Source organism: Phalacrocorax carbo, chromosome 1 (assembly GCF_963921805.1).
Source record: "Phalacrocorax carbo chromosome 1, bPhaCar2.1, whole genome shotgun sequence".
NCBI classification, from domain to species: Eukaryota; Metazoa; Chordata; class Aves; order Suliformes; family Phalacrocoracidae; genus Phalacrocorax; species Phalacrocorax carbo.
In genome coordinates this window covers 10,296,255-10,320,521 of record NC_087513.1, presented here as the reverse complement: position 1 = coordinate 10,320,521, position 24,267 = coordinate 10,296,255, and the positions used below count along the sequence as shown (strand labels likewise).

At 37.2% G+C, this 24,267-nt stretch overlaps 1 protein-coding gene across 3 annotated transcripts in view; it reads right to left on the bottom strand.

Moving 5' to 3' along the window:
* Nucleotides 1-24,267, bottom strand: part of SEMA3A (semaphorin 3A) — a 339,609-nt gene that overhangs the window by 4,983 nt on the left and 310,359 nt on the right. For all 3 annotated transcript variants that reach the window (XM_064443796.1, XM_064443787.1, XM_064443803.1), the window contains 5 exons: nucleotides 20,521-20,612; nucleotides 17,427-17,468; nucleotides 11,638-11,795; nucleotides 7,524-7,591; nucleotides 1,732-1,874 (listed from right to left, as the gene is read on the bottom strand). In XM_064443796.1, coding sequence (XP_064299866.1) covers nucleotides 1,732-1,874; nucleotides 7,524-7,591; nucleotides 11,638-11,795; nucleotides 17,427-17,468; nucleotides 20,521-20,612 — 503 coding nt within the window. The remainder of the gene's footprint in view (nucleotides 1-1,731; nucleotides 1,875-7,523; nucleotides 7,592-11,637; nucleotides 11,796-17,426; nucleotides 17,469-20,520; nucleotides 20,613-24,267) is intronic.

The window sequence follows — 24,267 nt, the reverse complement described above, 5'->3', positions numbered from 1 at the left end:
AGGGGGCACAGGAAAGCGTCCAGGTGGGGCGTGAATGTCTCCAGGGAAGGGACCCCACAGCCTCCCTGGGCAGCCTGTGCCCCTGCTCTGGCACCCTCACAGGAAAGGAGTTTTTTCTCATGTTGAGCTGGAATTTCTTGTGTTCCAATTTGCGCCCATTGCCTGCCCCTTGTCCTGTCATTGGGCACTATTGAAAAGAGCCTAGTCCCATCATCCTGACACCCACCCTTTATTTATAGGTATTTATGAAATGCCCCCTCAATCTTCTCCAGGCTAAACAAACCCAGGTCTCTCAGCCTTTCCTCATAAGGGAGATGCTTTTGTCCCCTGATCATCTTGGTAGCTCTCCGCTGGACTTGCTCAAGCAGTTCCCTGTCTTTAAATTGGGGGGCCCAAAACTGGACACAGCATTCAAAATGTGGTCTCACTAGGGCAGAGTAGAGGGGGAGGATAAACCCCCTCACACCACTGGCCACCCTCCTTTTAATGCAGCCCAGGATATCGTTGGCCTTCTTGGCCACAAGGGCACAGTGCTGGCTCAGGATCAGCTTGCTGCGCACCAGCACTCCCAGGTCCTTCTCAGTGGAGCCGCTTTCCAGCAGGTCAGCCCCCAACCTGTACCGGTGCATGGGGTTGTTCCTCCCCAGGGGCAGGACCTTGCACTTGCTTTTGTCAAATTTCATCAGGTCCCCCTCGGCCCAGCTCTCCAGCATGTCCAGGCTTAATTAATTAATATCTAGAATATAATTTCATTCCATGAATGCACATATCGCTGCAGACAGAAAGGGCAAAAACCTGTTTGCTGATTTCTCCATCAAGAATAAATTCTAAGTAATTTACTACTTATGCAAACAAAGTAAACAGCAAAAATATCTAAAGCTGCTAATGTAACTAAGTATTTAGTACATGCTTTTTAGAACAATGCTTCAGAGCAGTTTGAGTATATTTACAAATACTTCAATGAAACAAACAAGTTTTTGTTTTCTAGCTTGTTCTCCCTACCTACCAGAGCAGATTATTGCCCTGAGATATGTGTGACCTAGCTTCATAGTAACATGAGTTGGGAACCAGGGTGAGTAATAACATAAGAATGTTGGTGACAAGAGAAGGAGAAAAATAAAGTATCAGCTTAGTGTAATGCAAGCAGGGAAAGTCAGTGGGTTTGCCTGTACAAGTATTGCTTTTGATGAAAAAAATGCGCAAGTTTTCATACCCTTGTGTCCACTACGGTTCCCAGTTCTTCATTTTGTCTCTGTCTTATCTGCAGTGAAGTCTTAGAGATACAGTACATAAGGAATGCTCCTGTTAGACTATGTTTCAGTCAAACAGTATAATTAGATGAATACAATTAAATTTTTTTTCAGATACAGTTTTAAGGTCCTTGTAATATTTAACTTCAGTATAATCCTTGTATGATACTTTAGGTGGCACTTTCATAGCATGATACCTTTTTGTATTTCTGAGATGTCTAAAGGAAAACCAGTGTGATTTGCAGGCGGTCTGGCCAGGGAGAGGATATGAATGTTTTCTGATGTAACAGTCTGTGAAACCTACTAGAGAGCTTATGGGATTTTATGGTGATAAGGGTAAGAATATGGTGAAGAACAACAGAAATTATAAGAGTCCAGAGAAATTCTGCTAAACTAAAATAAATATGGACATTATTCTGGGATGAACTCAGGTTGAACTATATCTTGAACAAATTGCATCTCTTAATTTTTTCTCCTGTACCTCTTCTTTGCGATCATCATTTTGCTTCTGGAACTGCCAATAGACTACAGCACGCTGAGATTTTGGACTGCACTCGAGAAAAGTGCTGCTATTCTCTACTCCATAGATAATCTTTTCCTCCAGGGTCTGACCGCTTGGGTTATCTGTAAGGTAGGAAAAAAGAAAAAAAAGAATTAAAATTACCAGGACAGAAATATCTTAATTGCTAAATGAATTTGTTTGTTAAGAAATTGGGGTCCCTTAAAGTGTTTAAAGATAAAAACCTTGTAAGAAAAAGTTCCCAGTATTAGTATGCCATTTGGAAAATCTCCATCAACGTCTCTATCTTCGTAAGGATCGCTGGTAGGCTTTTTTTATTTTTATTTTGTATTTTAAATCCTAACAGCTGTTAACATCTCAATATGTGAAGTTAATGAATTTCATAGTGAAATTTTTTGTAAACCTCATTATTATTCATCAAGGAAAACATCTAGGACATGACAAGAATTTTTAATAGCAAACTATATGCAGTGAGAAAACTCAGGGTGTAGTTGCAGAATGCCTGTAATGATGCCTCCTGGGCTCCATGATCATAATACTTTAGAGCAAAGTAATAAAACATGAGGCTATTTAAAAGTAGTATAATGTGTTTAGATTATATGGCACTGCAGTTTGCTGAAGCTGTTAATGACCAGGAGTAATGCTTTTGAGGAAACAATCTTCAATTAATCATTTCCTCTCATACTGATATAATTTATGGAAATGTAATGAGGTTAATAAACCAGACATTATGGGAGGGGAAAAAGAAAGTTAAATAAATTGCTTCCTTTTGTAACAACAATGTTTCAAGATATTCATCAACTTGCTGGAAATATCACATAGCTATAGGACTTATATGGCATTTGATTCTTCTCCAATACCACAGAGGCTGTAAGGCATCATATTTCAACTCTCCACCTTAGCTCTTTAAAATGCTGTTATGGACTTAAGTGGCAACAGTACAATAATCCTGGGGAGTAGATGGGGAGGAAGGGGTTGGTAAGCTATTTAACACTGTGTTGATCTCATGGGGTTTCCTGTCACTTTGCCTTTATTTGTCATTCTTTCCAATTTCCACTTTTGATCTTTAGCACTGGAAATCTTTAAGGAACTTCTTTTGATAAGTTTTAAGAGGAAAATGATGTCTAATTAAAATCCTCTCAGAGAAATCCTTTGTCAAGTTTTGTTTGCTTTCACTGTGCCTTTATCATATCGGCCATGTTGTTCAGCAAACACAGGCTGTTTGCTAGATGACTGAGCCAAAGGTAAAAATAAAATTGTAGCTCCTGGTTTATGTTGATACAGCAATCATATGTCTTTCCATAATGACTTGCAGCCCTGAGAGAGGATGGGAGAAGGAATGAGGGACAGAATAGGAACTGGTGCTTGCCCAATTCTCAGTAAGGAAACATCAAATGGCCTATTAACACTAAACAAATAGGGAAAGGGTTAGCTTGCTTTCCTCTGCTGGATTGTGAACCTTTCCAGAAGTAAGTGGGGTGCTATATAAACAACTAAGTGAAACAGCTTTTATGTCATCTCTCAGAAACCACATCCCTATGAAGAACATCAGTGCAGCTTTGGGCCAGGAAGATGGGGAGCAGTGGAGAAATTAATTAGAAAGCAAAGCAGCAAGAGAAGGGTAAGACAGCCAGAAGAGAATGTAGCCAAGGGTACCAGTGGTAAGGTCTGAGATGCAGCATGGGTGAATTTGTGTCAATGAAATAGAGGAACTGAAAGTATGTGAAGAGATGAACTGAATATAACCAGAAATGATAAAATAAAGACTGGAAACAGAAATGATTGGCTGATAACTCATGGGTCCAGATTCAGCATTATGAATAGCTGACTGATACCCTGACTCTTCTGTTTCAAGTTAGGTACTCTAATTTAGGAACAGAATTCACATGGCTGAGCAGGCAGCCAAAGATCCTCACATAGTCAACGAGAGGGGGTTTGATATCTGAACTGGAATCCACAATAGGTAGCACATAGGGGGGCTGCAGCATAAGACAGTCAGTAGGAAATGTCCCCTTTTATAGCCTGGGACACATATATTACTGCTCCAGAGATGTGTTTCTGTGAAACAGAAATTTACAGTCTTCCAGAAGAAAGGATGGAAACACAGAGGTTTCTCCCTGGGATGCACACTGTGTTTTGATTCCTCTCTCTCAAGCCCCATGAACTTTGAATCATCATTGCAGCATGGCCCAGCTTCAACAAGAGCAATCTAATAGTTTGGGTGTTTGTATTAGAAGTAGAGCTATCAAGTCAGTCTCCTAAGCCTAAGTAGACTTTGAGTCCTCCTCTTCCATATCCTAAATAGCTGATTTAACCAGCAGGTTATTCATTAGGTGGCTTGCAGCACCACTTGATTATGTTTTCCCGAACACAGCATAGTCCAAGTGAATTATACAGGAAAAGAGCACATCTAACACTGGTCTCATTACATCCAAGATGATGGCCTTCTAGATCTTAAAGATCAGTACAAAGGGCAAAACCAGGTATTTCCTTGGCAAAGATCCTACTTCCCATGAGCAGTAGCATATTTTTAAGTATATAGAGAAGTTTCTGCTGGAAAACTTAGGTACCTAGGATATCCTTAGTATCTGAGAAGCTGGTCACAAGTTTTCATGGAAGTTACCTTGAAGGTGGGTGCTCTGACACATTTTTAAACTTCTGAGTGTTTTCTTGGATCTGGTCCATGGCATTCTAGTGTGTTAGAGATCACCATGGAAGGTGCCAGAATCTCCCTTTACATTTCCTCACAGCTCCAGAAAACATAGCATGGTGACAGTCATGCAGTGAGAGAGGAAGGATTTAAGAGATCCTTTGAATTCCATTTCTGTGATTTAAGGGAGCAGAAGGCAGGTCCAGAAATGTCTATAAAGTTGATGTAATATTGAGCACGTGGAATGCAAGAACGAAAGAAAAGTGATGGAATAATCACAGGATCCGAGAGCAGCTCTGGGACTGAGGGAGAAGCTGAAGAGACTAGAATGAAGAATGAAAGTCTGGGAAGTTCAGAAAAGCAGCTGGAGGAATTAGAAAACTATAGAAGTCATGAAGTTGGTTATGAAATTGAACCCAAAATCCTGTCTGAGAGCTGCAATTCCCAAAATGAACCCAACAAGAGTATCAATTTACTACCCTGATAAATATCCTTTAAATACATAATTTCTGACATGACCAAGGAAGTATGAAAGGCTAAGTACTTATACCAAGATGGCTTTGCAAAGGAATGAATCTCACTATACAGATAAATTCAGAGTGATTTTTTGAGCTTCCCTGAGATAAATCACCTAAAACAAGGTGCTTCTTCTTTCACAAATTCTTCAGAAAAAGAACCTGATTAATTTATTGATAGAAGTAATACGCTACGTAAAAAAAAATAAAATTGTTCTTTAGCTGACACAAAGGTGGTCATGCTTTTAGATTTAAGCATTAATGTCTGGCCAAACACCTGGACAGTTAAGGATCCTCAGCTCCCTCTAATGCTGCTGTGTAGTCATTTTATACTACTTACATATTTGCACAAAAGGGCAAGCGAAAGAGCTACCTAAACCTTATTGAAAGCATTATTGCTTCAGACTGATATCAAAGTAAGTTTCTGAAATGTCTTCAAAAGTGAGATATACATTAAGAGATTGTTCTTTTTTTCTTGTTTCTGTTGGTTCACATGAAGAATCAACTGGCAGTTACTGCAAAGGAATGTGTAGACAAGTAGTAAATGATTGAAATAAATTTATTTTTGGCTATAGGCAAACACAATTCTTCATGTGTTGTCCAGGAAACTACTAGTCATAACCAAGTCAAAAACGCAGCATAAATTGGCATAGGAAGTTTATGGGCCATGCAGCTGTCAGTACGATGCATGATCATGTCTAAATGACAAGTAAATATAGGAAAATTTTATAGATTCACAACTCAGAATTTAGAAAAATTTAACTCAAGAACAATTTAAAACATTCTTTAAGTATTTTTACAGTTCATCCTTAAAGTCTACGACCTAGAACTGCATTGCCTCAGTATTTTTCTTAAGTTACTGATTCTTCTAATCACACTGCCTTCATCTCACTATTAAGTAAAATTCGCAGAGATATCTTGCCTCATACTTGCTCTGTTAATTTTGACAAAACTGTATTAAAGCTCCTCATGATCAGGTGTATCATATAACAGCTTTTTCCTGACCTTAAGTTCTATGATTGTTGTAATGAAAAAACTGCACTGAATTACTCTCTTCCCTTTGGACACAAGATATCTTTTCAGAAAAATATGTTTACTAAATATGGGAAGATATAAAAAACAAAGTGTTTTGAAATCCTTTTCTTGTCTATGAAGATAAAGAACAGACCTACAGTTGTATAAGGCACAGCTAGCAAGGGCAAGAGAACTTTAAAAAAACATGGACATGTGGTAGCCCAGATCTTCATTTTACTCATGAGTAAAATGTCCAGACAGTAGAGAGGTAAAGCTAATACATGCTTCTTCTGGCAGTAAAATCCACGTTTAGTGCCTGATGAAATTTTCCTACTGGGGGACTGAAAATGTCATGTCAGTCCCAATATATGGGTGGACTCTATAAGCATTACTATATTTTACTCTTTAAGCATTACTAGATATCATACAACTGGAAATTTGTGAACTTTCTACTAGTCCACATGGACTTGTTCAAATCCAAACTAGTTGTACAGTCATGAGCTCTCAAAACGTGACAACTACGTATCGATCATAGTCTATTCATGCATTTTTGAAAACTCTTTCCCCCTCTGAGCAGCTTGGCCTAAGCCTGACAATCAAGAAGTAAAAAGAAAAGCTGTAGTAATGTTACCTGTGAGTTTCAGATAATTAAAAGGAAGACAGAGAAAACTATTACTGAAACATAGTGGTGGTGAATTATAGCTCACACAAAAGTACAACTTGGGACTATTTATCATTCTTGCTGTTATAAGGACTGGAAGGACATGAGGGTTTTGAGGTATCTCTGTTTTCAGCCACCTCTTCTTTATTTTTCCTGGAAACCTGTCCAGTGGTTTAACTGTTATTGTAGATGTACCAAAAACATAAGTAATCATTTTTTTCCAGCAGAGGGAAGTATTGCCTAAGTGTTCTCTTCAGTTACAGCAAAATGGACATTTTTCATTTTCTGAGTGAAGATCTTCTGAAGAGTTTGGCAACAAATTAGTAACTGTGAGAAGTTTATCAGCCAAACAATTCAAGAAAGTAAGATCTGGTTCATACACTGTGAAAATGAAACAACCAACAAAAAACAGACCCAACAGATGTCAAAAAAATATCCATGCTGAAAGCACATGGGACAGGCCTAGTGCAAGGAACATCCTGATCTTAAGGGCTGCTAGTGTGGCACCTCCAACACAGACCATCCCATATTTAGCCAAGGTGGTTTGTTATCATCCTATGCAAACTGTATGAAGCAACATGTACATACGTCTTGCTGTTCTGAAGGAGATATGACTCTTTTCTGACACAGTATGGCTAGCCTGATGGTATGGTATAATCAGATAAGCGAGGCAGAAAAAATTAAAATGCTTAAAACTGTTAACTTGAGGAAAAGCAAAAAAACCTGCAGTCCTCAAGTGTCATCCAAGCCATTGTAAGCAATCTAAATTGGGATAATGATGTATTATATTTGCCTTTTGCAGATGTTCAAGACAATTTCACCAGCAAATCATTCATGTGCTTCCTACTCTACTCATGCACAGTCTGTAAATTACATACAAATTAGTTGTACTTCAGTCATACCCATAACTCACCATGATGCTGCAGGTCTGAGCAATGGGTAAGTGGGTCTCCATTTCGGATGTCCTGTCGTCTAGTACGTCTGCAAATATCATATTTGAAAACTGTTAGTGACCTTTTCAGTGGTCAACATTCACATTTGCCATGACTGAACATCAACAACTGGAACATATATATATATATATATATATAAAATATATAATGACATAGGTCACAAGCACACCTAAACAACACTAATATTGCTAGTACTGTATTCTATGCAATATTGTTTGTAGAACAAGCCTTTACTCTTACAGGTAAAGTCTTCAGAAACTGGCAAATACGTACATACCTCTTGCACTGCAGCTACAAAGTTTATTTTAACTGTGTTGGCAATATTGATCACAGACAAATAAATTACTTGGAGACTGTTAAGGGATCAAAGTATATACAGTACAGTTTAGCATGCATCAAAGAACAAGAAGCTACAGCTTTTCTGCAAGTACAGAATACTTTAAGTATCATGGCACCTTTTAGATAAATGAAATGTTAGGATGGGTGGTTTTGAAAGAATGTCAAAGTGCTGTATTTTCTACAAAATTTAAATTAAAATACATAGATTATTGCAGTCACTACAGACCTCACCAAAACATTTCTGAAAAAACCTTTTCCAAAACTGTTGCAAATGTCTTTGTCTTTAGAACAAACAGAATAAAATGCTTGGGTAGGAAGATTTTGAGATGTCATTTGTTTCATCCTTTGTAGTGTGATTCTGGGTTCTAGCTTTTATTGCATGTCCATTTAACACAGTATATTCTTTCCCCAGTTTGATTTCCACTGGCTCTTTTGGAAAACATATTGATCTGTGCTAAAAAATGTATTTCACAGAAGAAAGGTTTTTAATACAATATTATTTTGCATTTGTTGTTCTCTCTTAGCTCCTATTTTTATTTAAATAGCTGTGACACAAAATTTAACTGAGCCAGAGAAAAGCGTTTCATGTAAAAAAAAAAAAAAGAGAAAAGAACAAGGCAAAGATGTGTTTCAAGTGTGAGCACTTTACTTTAGGAATCGGAGAAAGCCTGAGGGCTTGCAAAATTAAAGGAGAACAAAGAGGATTAGGCTGCTGAACAATGCTGTGATTTCAGATTATGGCATCCAGCAACGGATATGCAAAAGTCAAGTAGCCTTGTAAAAAGCACTGCTGGTCACTCCCTCGTGACAACAGCCCACATTTTTAAAAAGCCATTGTTCTGCAGTACAGAGACCATCTCTCTTCTGTTCACCAGCCCTATCTGCAGACTCTCACTAACATTCCAGCATGGGCACATACTAAGGGTTCTCACAGAGGCAGCATCGACGGCACAGCTGACTCCTCTTGGCTGAAAGATTTTAAACATTTTTTATTTCCACTGATAACTACTGAAATGTTAAAACTGAAATTAGTTATGTGAAGTATGGCAACAGTTTTTCTGGGAAAAAAATAGTCAGAATGTGCATTTTTTATATTTTTCTGAGTAAAAACTCATTTTAAATTATGAGTTAGGACATCTTAGCATGCTTTAGTAAGAAGGAATCTTCTGTTGATTGATATATGATTTAAAAAATGCACTAATCCTAATTTCAGATATCACCTTCATATTACTCATTACCAATGAATAAAAATACACCCAAGACAGAAGGAGACATAAAATTTGTTACTCCTTCCTAAGTTTTGAAATGCAGCATATTTATAGGATACTATTTGTAGAAAAGAAGTCTGTGGAAAGACTAACTACTGTCAATGGAGTTTGGATTAGATGTTTGCTTAGAATCTCGGGAAAATGTTGCAGATATCACCATTGTATCAACACAATGATTTATGAAATATGAACCAGAACACATCTGCATGGGGTAAAGTTAAGTGGTCACACTACAGGAGCCCTGAACTGTCATTTGGACTTGCAAAATGCACAAAGAAAGAAAAGTAAATTAAAAGCATGGCTCATAAATCTCCTTTTTAAAAAGAAGAAAAAAATGCAAAACAAAACAAAACCCAAAAACCCAAACCCAACTATTAGTAAAGCATCTGTGCAATTGCCTCAGGACTCAACTTTCCCAATATTTCTGGTGCCTAAAATTACAAGGATTCATTATTAGGAAAATGTTGACATTTAAGCTGTTTCCAGCAATGCTGATTTTGTCATAGATGCATTCAAAGCTGGCTTGAGGCAGTGGGTACAGCAGGTACTGAGTAAACAGAGGATCCTTGCCCCCAGTAACAGAGACCTCCATTCTGCTGCTCCTGCTGCCAAGGGGAAAACTGGGGGAAGAAGAGGGGGACAGCAGCTTTTTCTCAATGCATTGTCAGGATCCCAGCCTCCCAGGACTTACTTTTTCTTTCATAGTGACCTCAAGAAGAGTCAGTTCTGCACCTCAAGGCTTTCCTGTAGCTGTGCAGTCCTGTTTAGCCCCAGTAACCCTGCCCCTTAATCCCTGTAAGAAGTGGTCCCAGTCCCTTTACCCTGATGACAACAGTGAGCTCAGTCTGCTGTTTAATAAGTTGGAGAGATGGATAAGGAAAAGACAAACAGCCCTATTTCTTCCATCAGTGTGAGCAGATGAATGACAGGATGATGTGCCCTATGGGTCTTGAGATGGGCTGGGAGTAGGAACGGGCGCTAGTGAATGCTGAAAAAGGATGAGGTTCAGGGATAGAGTAGCAGGGCGGTATCAGAGAAGAGTGACTCAGTGATTCCTGACCTTACTGCCTCCTTTGACTCAGAGACAGTACTCAGCCACACTGACTTCTAACCCTTAAAACTTTCAGACTCTCCTTGAAAACCTTACTGTTCCCTCTCCTTTCTGCTCCTCCTCCTACAAAGAAACTTCCATGTTCCCACTACAAATTTGGATTTAGCCCATGCAGCTGAGAAAATTTGACCTGCTCTTCTTTTGGGATGGGTTCAGTTTCTCCTTTTCAATTCTTTTCTAAAGAATTTCACGAAAAGCTTGTCTCAGATTAACTCTGTTCCCTGGTGCAAAATAGAACCTGATGTTCCATAAGCAGCTTTTTCTTTTGTCATCAGTATTTATTTAGGATACACTGTAATGCAAACCTTGAAATTTTAATCCCCTCCATCTGAAAAGTCTGTGACACAAATGCTACTTCCCACCCTTTACCACATTTCACCTCCTGCAACAGCCAGTCCAAATCTGGAATTTGGAATCCCTACATTCTCAACTAAATATTTGCTACTAATTTTAAATACAGGCTCCTTATGCATATAACCTCCTGGACTCCTTGCTTCTTTAAAGTGTGAGATGTTTGGCATATTCAATTTAATGTGAGCACTTTTTTATCATTTTGGCCAATTTATCATGGGAATATCAACACTACACCAATATCTGCTTTTATTTGCAAGTGATTAACTGAGTTATTCCTAATTTTTACTTCAGTAGCTAAGAGGTGTTCAGTAACTAGCTTATATACTTTAAGAGAAAGAATTTCAGAGATAAAGGTAGGAAAATAAAATATTATTTTAAATCTTCAGATCAGGCAACTGGGACTTGTAAATTTTTTATAAAAAGAAAAATTCACTTGCAGAGTCTATTTCCCCTTAAACTTTGCATTGCAAAGCCTTTAGCATCAGTGCAGAGCAAATGTAAAATAGCATTTAGACACACATCAACACATACAAATTACACTTTTGAATAATAACAATATCACTGAATGAGAACTTTCCATTTGTGTCCAAGCACTTTAGAAATATTTCCTTTGAATTAGAATTCATGAAAATGCAGGATTGTTCACCTCGCCAAGTAGTTCTTTTATTTCAATATCAAGCTCCCTCCTCATGTTAGAGAAAGGGAATTTTTTTCTTTTTGCTGTTTATTACTAAGTATAAGGTTATGAACCCATTTCAGAGACAACTCTTTTCTGAATGTTTTTTTAACAACAGTTTTTTAAGCCAACCCAAGAAGTAGCAGTGTTCACTTTAAATCAACCAAGACTTCATATTGCTTGTAACTCCCACAATTATGTTTTCTTTGGAAAAGAAAGGGCTCCAGATAACCATCCCATGAAAAATCTCCAAAGCCCTCTGGTCATATTGAGACCATCAGTTAAAACAAATAGCAAACCATGCAGACATCTGAAACTGTCCCTACCTCTTAGCAGTGGGGAAGTAACGTGAGCAAGATGAACCATCCCAGGCACAGTAAGGGTCTCTCGCAAGGCAACACTCAGCACATGCTTTTCCATACACATCACAGCGGTGTAAAGGAAGCTGTGAAACTCCAGTGGCTGAGCCAATGTAGAGCTGTTGCTGTTATAAAAGTTAAAAAAAAAAAATTAAAGAAAGGAAAATTACCAGGTTTTTGCTAGGAAAGGACTAAAAAATGTTATATATTGACATGTTAGGACCATTACAAATACAATAAAGGACCATGATCCTGAGGTACACTAAAGGAATGAAAAGAGAATTGTCCTCTGGATAAAAAAATCAGAAAGGACAAACTTTTATTTTTATATGAAGGTCTCTGTGGCTTCTCTAAACAGTAAGAAAAATGAAAGTACTCTTCCATTTTTTCTTTTGTATTCAGATCCCTGCACTGGGAAAGCACTACAGTCAGTGACAGAACATAACAGAGAATATGCTTTTGAATTTAAAGAAAAAGAAAACCAACTTTAATGTAAATTTCCTATATATGACTTTGATTTGTGTATGGGTGTGTGGAAACCTAAAGTAAATTGTTTCAGACTGATGCTAAGCTATTTCAGCTTGGATGTGCTGCCATGCATGTACTTCTTTTCATGTCTGATAATTCTGATGCTTCATACTTTTTTCTATAGATCACATACACCAATTGAAACATAGCTTTAATGAGGGAAGATGGCTTACTTTATTTTGGATAAGAACCAAAAGTTGAGTGGAAGATAGTTCAAATGCAGAGAGAAGCCACGAAGTAAATAAAAAAACATGCATACAAAATGAGCTACAGCTTTGTAGGGCAGCACAACAGAGTATCTTGTCTCTCTCAGTTTCCCCTCTGATATCAAATTCATGTGGTCTATTAGGGACACAATCCCCAGAGGGACATCAGGAAACTGAACTACTGATTCCACGTGAAAGTCCAAACAGAGATATTTCAGCTTAGCACTAATTCACAAAGAAAACAAGTATGGGAATAGTAAGCAAATAAAGTTCTTTCTGAGATGCAAAACTAGGGGAAAACAAAAGAAAGAGATAAACAAAAAATTAAATGGCAAAATCCTTCTGTTTTGGAAACACTGACATTTCTCTATCAAAAGCTTAAACTTTGTCACCCAGCACCCATAGTGAAGCCATTAACACATATTTCTTTAAGGTCTCACTCCAAGCAGTCCCACCAAGAAAAGACAAATTTATATTCATTTTTTTCTACCTTAAAAAATATAAGGCTTCTGTGAAAAAGAGGATTTCAAGAAATGTTATCAAAATTCTTCATCTCCTGCATTGTGATGTCCCAGAGGTACCATTTCCAGAGAATTCAGGGATGGAAGGTGGCTGAGATCACCTACCTTCTAGAAATGATGGGCACTGCATGCCAGGAGACAGCAAAAGCAAAAACACCCAGAAAAGGTGTTGCATTAACTTCTTTCGGAGACAGCAGCTTGGCAGTTTATACAGACATATTAATTGTAACAGAAACATCCCGTGCGTTTATACAAACACCAGTATTTTCTCAAGGAAAATATGACAAGGAAAGCACCCAAAGGAAATTTACTGGTAAATTGAAAACTAAGCCCTTTCTAAGCAGCTGCTTCCGTCTATTACAGTGCCATAGCTGGGTTGTAAAACCACATTCTCTGGGCAAAAATCTCTGACCACACAGAGCTCTACACAAAGCCTTGACTGTACATACCAGTCCCCAGTTAGTGCCGTATCCCTGAGAAGCAGATGACAGGCAGCAGACATGATAAGCTGTTCCTCTCTAACTTAAATTACTTAATGAAGTACCCAGCTTAGGGGTACGGTCTGCAGTAAAAGAGCAGCAATTCACATCTTAGGAGACCTAACTATTTCTCAGGGAATGCCTTTTCTCTTTACTGATTATGGAGGCAGCATAGGTCAAATTAGAGCTTCAGTTAAGTATCTTAAATGTCCAGATGGAATTGATCTGAGTCCTTTGTAATTGGGGCATTAATATCTATGCAATGTGTGGTGCAACTAATGTAAAAATCAACCCAGAAAATGCACATGGGAAAATAAAAAATGGTGTAATGGTTTCCTATGCACCCCTGCAACCAACTTTATTTTGTCAAAGCCCCCTCCCTAATTTCTAATAAATGTCTTCAGAATTACAGGATGACCAGAAACACATAAGAAAAAAAAGACAAGGCCAAAATAGGGTTACTTAAAGACTCCTCCTTGTAGATAAGTTCATAAAGTTCAGTCAGTGAACTGCACTATGTGTTTCAGGTGCTGCACAGCCTGAAGGCTGCTGCCCTGTTTGCTGCTCTTCTGATCACGGTTGTAGACTCCAGCTGGTGATCATTATTGTGGACACTAATAATATATAAATCCAGGCAGTACGAAATACAGAAAACAGTAACAGAGTGATTTGCATCAATGGTCTGACCTTACTTTGCCATACACAGTCAAACTGCCTCTTGGGCAAAGAATCTCTCCCAAGAGGTTGTTAATTTAATAAATCAGGTGATTATCAGATCAAACGAGGTGGGGAGGTGGGGGGAGGAGTTGTCCTCTAAAAATTCTTGCAGATGTATCAGAACTCCAGAAAAGCTGAGGAGACAAATGTTTTAAGCAATTGAGTGGTTTCTGTTTGCCCATGGTGCTGGCCAAAATGCAGATTTTCTTTAGAAGCCGAACAAAGAGATAACAGAGAATTTTCCATTTGCAATTAAAGAAAATACAGAGAGATAAAAAATTTAATGCTTAAAAAGAAGAACTTTGGCAGAATTTGAAAAGGAACTTTAGGGAGCATGAGGTTCAAATCCCATTCACTTTAATTTTGTGTCTTGAAAAGTAACATACATATATATATATATATGCAGAATAGTTATATATATATATATATATGTAATGCAGAATAGTTCAGGGGGCTGTTTAAGTGACATAACCATTTTGAGCTGGTCCTTTCCGTATACTCATTATGGACAGAAATGGTGACCTCTAAATAAAATTCAGTGCTTTGTGAAAAGCACTATAAAAGTAGTCATTAAGGTCTTTCTGAAGGCCTTTGAGAATCTTTCGGAGAAGAAACAAAAGCTCTTCGTAGCAGTTCACCAGACAAGGAGATGGCCTGTATCAGCCAAGGATCTCCTTGTTTTTTCCAACAGAGGATCACAAACCTGACTCTAAAATAAGGTGAGAGCTTGCTCCACAAAAAGTCACCTTTGATTGAAAGCCCCGCCAGTTGTTTTGGCCTGCTTCCATATTTTTAAATCAAGGGAAAAATTATGGAGCCCCACCTCACAAGATCAGGGCCAAGTGGTAGCCAGGGGCTCCCTGCAAGCCTGGTTCCTGCAGAACTGTAAATTTAGGCAGCTGCAGGGTGTTACAGGGGCTCTAGGATGCTCTCCTCTGAAGGTTTGTGTCTATTGCTAACCATGCGTAAGTTGTTGAAGTGATAAGGTTACACAAGTCTAGGGCTCTGAACAGAATTAGGAGGAATATGTAGCCTCAATGAGAAAATATAACTCTTGTGAGTTAAAGACAGCAGAGTTGAAGAAGACCATATCAAGGCTTAGTCTTGCACACAGAGGCTAAATTTCCTTATTCAAAGTCACTCTTGCTCAAGAGCCAAATTCATACTCATAGACACATGGGAGCCTTAGAGTTTTATGTAATGTAAAACTTAAGCTAAGTTCTTCTCCTGAAGAGTTTGTAGATTTTGGTCTTCAGGAAAAAAGAGTAATTTGTAATGTATCATATTGACACGATGGCAAAAGAGATAGCTTTGAATAACCAGTGTAGTAAAACATTTAAATAATAAGGAGAAATTCCCAGTACCATGTTTTTATAATTGGATGAAAGAATTGTTAGTGAAAAAATAAAATGGTATGATTGTTTTAAAGTTATTCAGTAGGACACGCTCGTTTTAGTGCTTACATTTCATGCTCCTGCTTTCTACAATGCATAGAATTATTGTGCTGTTTATACGAAAAATGCCCTGCTTATCAGAGCACAATGAGTAAAGTGTCTGAGTTACAAAACTACAGTATTTTTAAATCATGAATATAAAATGGAAACATGTCGCCATATACATATTTGATACAGAGACACAGTGCCAAAAGCTTGTCATACTGTATCATGATTCTGTCGTTTTTAGCCTGAGGCTGGTTGATTTATCATGAGCTTAACCCTGCCTGAATAACTTGCGGTTTATGCTCTTTTTTAGCTTTAGACGATTTTACAGTATAAATTTGTTTTCAAAAGACTCAGGGAAAATTGCAATATCTCCTGAATAACTAACGATGCTTTGAAGAGCTCGTATGAAAATGCATGGTCTGTTATCAGATACGATTGGCTGCTTTAAGGGAATGTACCTATAAAAATAACCCAAAGCAGAGAATTTTGGTGTGATGTGAACATATATACAACTTGACAGGTTTGTTTTTAAATATCCCATATTCAATAGTATATTTTTTTGTCCTGCCATTTTTGGTTTTTTAGGTGGTAAACTATGTTAGAAAAGTGTCCCCAAACAAAATGTTTTCTGTCAAACACTTGAATGTTTTCAGACAACTTTTGTAAATACAGTGAATTCTGAGTTAAATATGAAGCATTTTAAACACAATATTGAGCTCTGTCCATTACAGTATGAATTCAACTTCTGTTTAATAATGTAGAGAGTGAGGCAGATGAAGTAACTAAAACTTATTTATAACACACACAATTTTTAGTGCACCTAGCCCTGGAAGTAATACTAAATCTCCTCTTTACTGACAATGACATTAATGGGAAAATTAAAGAGTGTGAACAAGTTGCTTGTCTTTACTGAATTAGGTTCCAAATCAACACAAATATGAAAAAGAAAAACAAAGTTTTATTATGTTAAATTTGACACTGAATTTTGTGTCTCAGACTTCTGAGACAGAAAATAACAGTGGTTGGGATCTATCTACCTAATTCCTGGCAGAACTGGAAGATAGGCGCCTACCCACTTCACTCACGGACTGCAGCCCAATGTTCTTTGCACAACATAATTCATCAGCTGCATCACAAAGACGACTAATAATAATTGCCCATATTTGCTCAAAAATGCTGTAAATCAGACAAAACTTTACCTCCATCCATCAAGAAGTCCAGCTCATATTAGTTATGGTCTGGTCTACAACAAAGACTATAATACATAGCTTTTCTTTAAGAAGTTACAGAAACAGAAGTAGGAAATATAAATTCTGGAGTCTGGAACCCATATCCTAATGATGTCACTGAACCAGAAGGCCATGGAAAATTTGGACTGAATCAGATCTGCCCTCTTTGTTAAAGCTGAATGGTGCACATCCAGGAATGGAATGGGCATTGGATAGCAAGACAGGAGGATGTCTCATTTCCATTCTTTGCTTCCACTATCTGCATTTTGTACTAGACTATTCCTACAGAGACTAGAGCTAGCCCCATTAAAGCAAGGGACCAAGTTCGGCCACTCCTTTTGAACAGTTTCTGAGTCAGGAGAACATTCCATAATGTGGAATTTTTTTCCTTGAGAGCCTCCAGACAGCTGGCTAGTTTGTGTTTAGTTTCCACCTTACCAGTAAGTAACACAAACTAGACTTTTCCTTTCTCCTTTGCATGTCACATTTTCCTGAGAAACTACTGATGTTTATGTAAGGGGACGGGATGCTGCTGCTGTAATTAATATGTCTCTACTGACTGCCAAGTTACTGTCTCTAAAAGACAGAGACCAATAAATATTTAAAAGTGATTTAAAGTTTGTGGACATAGTACCTGTTTTGTGGAAATCTTCATTGCTGAAATAACAGTGGGTTCCTAGGAGAGAAAAAAAAAGAGTTAAAATATAAAATCAACTCTATAAAAATACAAATTCTGCTAGAATGCTATTTACCCGACCTAGAAACCCTGAAATTAAACTAGGCGCTCCTTAGTAAAAGTGCTCCTTGTTCTCTTTTGCAGTGAAATAGTTTCTAGCTGAAAGTGGATTAGAACGCATGTACATATCCAGGTGCATCTTTGATTGCTATGTTGATTGTAGACATATAATTTTCCATGATTATTACAAATTCATTGTGATTACTTTGTTACTAGTTTCACATCTTGAGATTAATTTCTACACTAAATATTAAAGCTATATTTAAAGAACCTCCCAGGTAATATGAAAATAAGAATGGCTCTATCAAAATACATATATACTATATATTGAAGGTGATAACACTGAAATAAGTAACACATTTTAACCATATCAAGGTGAAAAACCCATTTCTGCAAAATCTTATTGATAAGCACAAGCCTTAATCCCAAGCATGATCTTGTTGACTGCATCACACTACTCACATACAAAGAAATTACTCATATTTGCAGACCAAAACTAACTGAAACTGTCAAGAGGTTTTTTCCACCCTGGAACACTCATTATTTAATCAACCAAATGGGTCACTAGGAGAGTTACTCTTCTCCTAGCTAAGTCTACTCTTAATTATACTTATCTGTAGCAAGCAGATGTCAAACCAGTATCTACTTTCTTACATGAGAGACTGTAGGAAATATTTAACAGAATGAGTATGCTTAGATTTGATTAAAAGACTGTTACACCTTTTAGGCCCAGCTGCTTGAATGGATTTTAATCCGGAGAATACAAGTGGCATAATTTGGTTACAAACTTTGTAAGTCAATTCTGTATGAACTTTATTCCATCTAAAAATCTACTATTGATCCCACGCATCATACTTTTGGTTATGTATATTAATAAAGTCCTTATTAAGCTTTTACACTTGTGTAGCTTTCAACTTGCTTATCCTGAGAGAATTCGATATGGGTCAGTGGATGTTAAGCATGTGGACTTGCCTTTACAAATGGGTTAATAGACCTTCTATTAGAAAGCATCAATTAAGTGTAACATTTGAATGAAAATTGAACTCATTAGTTTGTTTGCTCAGCTGTTCAGGGAAATATTGCACAAATGGGGTTAAAAGAGGCATTTGTTATCAATGTAATAGATATGGAAGACTCAGTCTTGTGGAATTATAAATGAAAAACATTGTTCTGCACATTGCAGTTTAAGCATCGAAGTATATTGCTTATGATGCATGTAGACTCTTTAGTAACTAAAGAAAATTTACATTTGGTTAAGGTACATGTAAAATCTGTTGCAAATTCCCTATTGAAAGATCCATATCTTATGCATACAAATTCTGCTTATTCCACTGAAGTATATTAATGCCTTCTTTCAGGCTTAAATACATGCCAAAGGAGATAAATGAGCTTTCAAGTAAATCAGAACACCAAAATCCTTTTGTGTAATGAATAAATACACATGTAAAGTAAAATACCAGATTTGAATTTGCCATTAACCATTCTACTTCTGTAAAGCCTTTCTGAAATAAAACTTTCACTCCATTTATTTTCTTTCTTTCACTTTTATGTTTCTCTGCTCTCCTTTAACTCGGCACTTCAGCTTGATTTAGGGAAGAGACTCATACATTATCAACAATTGCTAAATTATCCTGCATTAATGTAATGACTTTTGTGTGTATAAAAAGAAAAAAGCTGGGAGCCACAAATTACTTGTCGCATTTTCTCTTTCTCTTTTCCACTTTTTTTTTTCAGTTAAAAAAAAAAAGGAAAGAAAAAATCCCACATTCTGCCCTAAAAGAAAAAAAAGGGATTGCAGAAACAGAGATACCCATTTTTCAGTTGTATCTTGCACTCAAAATCGTGGTTTCTGTGCAAGTTTGGTACCAGTAAAAGCAAAGTTGCCCATAAAAAAAATAAAAATAATATTAGAATCATTAATAATATAAAATGAAATGTTAATAATATTAATTGTCTAATAAATATTGTTAAAAATAATAACAAAAATATGTAAGTTCTGTTTAGGTATGTTGTGTCTGTTCAGAAACCAGAAATAAAGGTATACAACTGAGTATGATAAGGAATGGTGGCTGGGCCCCTGTGGCAGATTCGGAGCACAGTCCTTGTCAACACATCTGGAGTGAGACCACGCGACATGGGGCTGTCCGAGCATGCAAGCATCATCTTCACACTGCCAGATTAATCTCACCCTCCCAGCTAGGTATCAACCTCCTGAAAGCCTGGAGCCTGTGAAATGGTGCTATAAAAGGCACTGACAAAAAGAATAACATGGGGAATGTAAATGATTCGTTGTGTACAAAACACAAGACATCCCTGGGTTCTGTCTGGAAAGTGTTTGAAAGGTTTACTCAGCCTCGACTTGCGGGAGTGCCTATCGGATGCCTTCTCTTTAGGTGGCTCAGATAGGAAAAATGGAAGAGATTGATTTTCACAAAAAAGTACTAAATATTAGGGGGTGTTTACAGTGCCTGGTGTTGAACCATGAAAACGAGACCCTAAAGTCTCTTTGGAAAATATAAACATTTTCTTTGTTTCTCAGATTATTAGGCATAAGAAAACTGTGCAGACCATTGTTTTTCCTGAAGTAACTTCCTAAAGTTACACTATGCTGATAGTCTGAATACTGTTAAGAGTTTATGCATCTATAAAATTTGTGTACTGCATACCTCTGTGGGACAAAACAGACAGGCGTTATTCCCACACTTGCACAGATACATATTTATCTACAGCACGCAATGGCACTAAGATTCAGAGCTACTAATTTACTTTTTAAACCACAAAACAAGAGCCCAGAATGCCATTTCTTTTATCATTAACCTCCAGCTAGCACTGAATGTTTCAAGGTTTATTTTGACTAGTGTCTGGGTCTCTAAATGACAAGCTAATTAGAGGGGTATGCCAGGCTATTCCTTGGCTAGACTGCAAGAAGTTTAGTTTGCAGCTGTCCACAGAGAAATCTATAACCTGACACTTGAAATTTAGCTGCACTTACCCGAAAGACTGTCATTTCTTCCAACAAGACTTCCTCTAATTCATGCCAAGTCTCCTTAGGAATTGAAACCACTTTAAGAACAGTTCCAATATCTTGAAAAGGAAAAAAAAAAAGGTTTCAGGTGCTTAAGAAGCATACTTCAGTTTCAGAGCAGCCAGAGATCCCTGTAGTATGCAATTATTTCACATATAAAGATTTTGAAGCTACGTATCACTGAACACTCGTTCCAAATACCAACTTCTATTTAAAATAACCTAGAAAACCACTGAATTTCAGTAGGACATTTCACTGAAGTATTTCAGTTATCAAAATGCAACAAAGAAGATAAATACCACTATAGTTATTAAAGAATTAAAAGGTCTGAAACACCGTTTAAGCAACAGTATAAAATGACAGATGTTTCAGTCATTTAATTGAGGAAGGAAATGCACTAAATTTACCCAGGCATGTTTTATTTTCCATTTTGAATATGATGTTTGTCATTCTTAAAATGCATGTGAAGATGCTGTCAGGAGGCTTGCTATGGATATAAAAACATCTGGACAAATGTTGTTAGGCAGATGAAGCTGTTAGATTTCTTAAGTACGGGCGATCTTCCCTGTGCCAAGCAAAGTACTTAAGATGTATAAGCCCCTTAGGGCATCTGTATTTCTCTGTGTGTTAGATACTGGTCTTTGCTGAGGGGTAAAAAGCAATGCAACTTGTATCTTCTGTTTAGAAACAGGTCTGTGCCAGCATTTTAATACTCTCTATATATCCATTTACATTCTTGGAGTTTTGTAATTGGCTTTTACATGAACAAGGCCAACACTTGAAATTCCAGACCTACAGCCTTTGGTTTTGTGAATACAGTTGGGACTTACGACTATCTTTTTTAGTTTTACAGCTTCTGTGTCTGTGATTTATTTGTTTGTTTCCATGAGCAGAATTTTCAGGGAAAAACAGCAACAACCACAACAAAAAGAATCATTTCTAGGTTATTACATATCACTGCAGACTCTCTGAAATAGAAACAGTCTGTATGTGGCTTTTCTTTTTAACCAGCCAACTGTAGTGCCATGCAAATATACCTTAGGAATAACAGCTACGTCCCTGAGGACTTTTCATGCTGCACATGATATAGCAGTAATAGTTTAGGAAAATATAAGACATTTTAAATGGATAAAATTCTCAAAGTAACTGTAAAGGTCAACATTCTCAAAACAAGAATGAACCATCAATTACACAAAACGAAAATATATTCTGTATGTAGACATATTTGTGTGTTAGTTAAAACTTCTGATTAAAAAGATGGCAACTCACTGCTTCTATAGTGAAAATATGTATAAAATTGAAAAAAGTAGATTACACAGGTTGAAAATGTTTTTATAAGGTGACCAAATTAAAAGCTATTGATTTCATGAGAGAATTCTGCTATTTCAACTTCTTTACATGATTTGGATTAAAATACTCTAGAAACCCTAGAATTTCCTGTAGAACTGAGATTTTAATTTTATTGTCAGCTGCCCATTAAGCAGATGTTGGTTTCTAAGTACATATTTTTGGAAGCTTAGAAATAAGTGATTTGTTTTTCACCACAAAATATGTACATCACTGCTTTCTTTCATTAGTCACAAATTCATAGATTCTTTTTTAGAAAGAAAAAATCTAGTTCTTTTAAAACAGCAACTACAAAGCAAAGCACAACTTTCTTACTTAGGCAGCTAAAAACTAAGCTAGAAAAATATACTAGATACGAAGTTTTGGAAGTAATTTTCATTACGTTTACTGCTATTAGTTGAATATATTTACTTCAAGAAATATTGAGAACAATACAGAACAAATGCAATATAAACTTTAAAACAAGAAGAAATCCGCATTTCTACAACAGAGTAATTCAGAACAACAGATAATTTGATGTTAGTTATATTTGTAATTTAATGGATGAGTTCATTTCCTTAATTAGCTTGATAATTGGATGACTGTGGTTTTGAGGAAAATACATTCTATGGGTAAAAAAACTCTGATCTAATAAATATAACAGCATAGCAATGTGTCATGAATGTATTATGTGATGGACTGTGACTGTCCTCGGTCACAACCCATCAAATGCCATCTATTAGAAATAAAGAGGGATTTTTGATAAAACAGCACAAGGGAAACTGTAGAGCCTGTGTGGGGCATGGAGCAGACACGAATTCCCCACATAATGTTGTTTCAAAAAAAGGTCTGACTTTTAAGTGGATCCTGCAACAATTACAGATGCTTGATGCTTGAGAAAGCCTCTGAGGTCAAAGCTACACTGTGTTAATCACTACGGCGACTCTGGTCAGGCCACAGGTACTGAAGTGGGGCTTTATCTGAGTTCTAGATCAAGTTTTACAGAGCAGTACTTCAAACAATTTCACACAAATGGAATCAGACTTCTCCTTTAGGATCAATAGGCTCTGCTCAGTGGAGATAAGATTACTGTTATTAATTTGCTTTACTGACAGATGTATCTTGACTGTGCCAAATGATCCCAAACATCAGACACTCAGGATCTGCATTAAGTCCATGTCTTAAATCCTGTTTTTTTCTGATATAATTTCAAGCATGTCGATATGATTTTATTTCCATTGTGAAACACTGGTACAATCACAGTGGGAAAGAAACTGCTTGGCTAAAGATTTCACCCACAGGAAAGGAAAATGTGACCACACTGGATGGCTATTAATTATGTTGTGTTCAATTATCATCAGTTATTCAATGAAAAGGAAAAAAAAAAGTATTTCTTCAACATATTGAAGTTCAGCAGCATGTGGGAATAATGTAGATTGCTGCAACAGCAATGGAAAATACGGAGAAATGTATCTAATCTGATGGGACAGACCTGCATAGAAAAATCCAGTCATACCCCAGAGAGCTTATTTCTGGCTTTGTCATAGGTTCAGATCATCAAGGGAAAGCTGGACTCTGACTAGAGTCCCTAATCTGCTCCGCGGTTTCTTCTTTGCTTGAGGAAGATGTAATATGCACTGATTGTGTATCTGTTTCTGGTTCCTTTGACTTTGACCAGCTGGTTCAGTGCAGCTTTCTGGTAGAAGGCAGGCAGGGCCTCAGTTCTGCCCCTTTTCCTTTCCCCCGCTGTGGAAGATGCCCTTTTCTCATTCTGAAAACTGCAATAAGGACAGTGATCTCAGGGGAGCACGGAGCATCTTTTGTGCCCCAGCTCCAAGCACAGGTGTTGTAATGCCTATTCTTGTCCTATGAGGGTATAACCTTCTGCAGGAAAAAGAACAGTTTCTCATTGACAAAAGTAATATTTTGAGAAATAACAACACACTGCACTTTTGAAGCTGTGCTTTTGGTGCTGAAACCTCTTTTGGCAATTGCAAGTAATAGTCTTTCAATACTTGTACAGTTCTTGGGCACAAATATCAGCAATGTTGGATGAGTTCCAGAGCACTTACCACACACCTGAATATTAGTGGTTTAGGGAATCAAGTGAGTGCCTAAATTCCCAACTCAAAGGTAAGAGCTAGATATCATTGAGAGGGAGACTTTCCCTGACTAATTTAGATAAGAACCACTATAAGTAATGATAACTATCTAAAAGCTACAGCTCAGGTTTAAGCAGGTCTTCCTGTACCGTCTGAAAACAGACAAGAACTTCTGCATAACTATCCATCTTACTCTAATAGACGTCTTGAAGAAAGTACAATGAATCTCTCTCTGGAAGTACTTATCTCTCGTCGTTGCAGAAGCCAAGGCATCTTTCTTAGACTG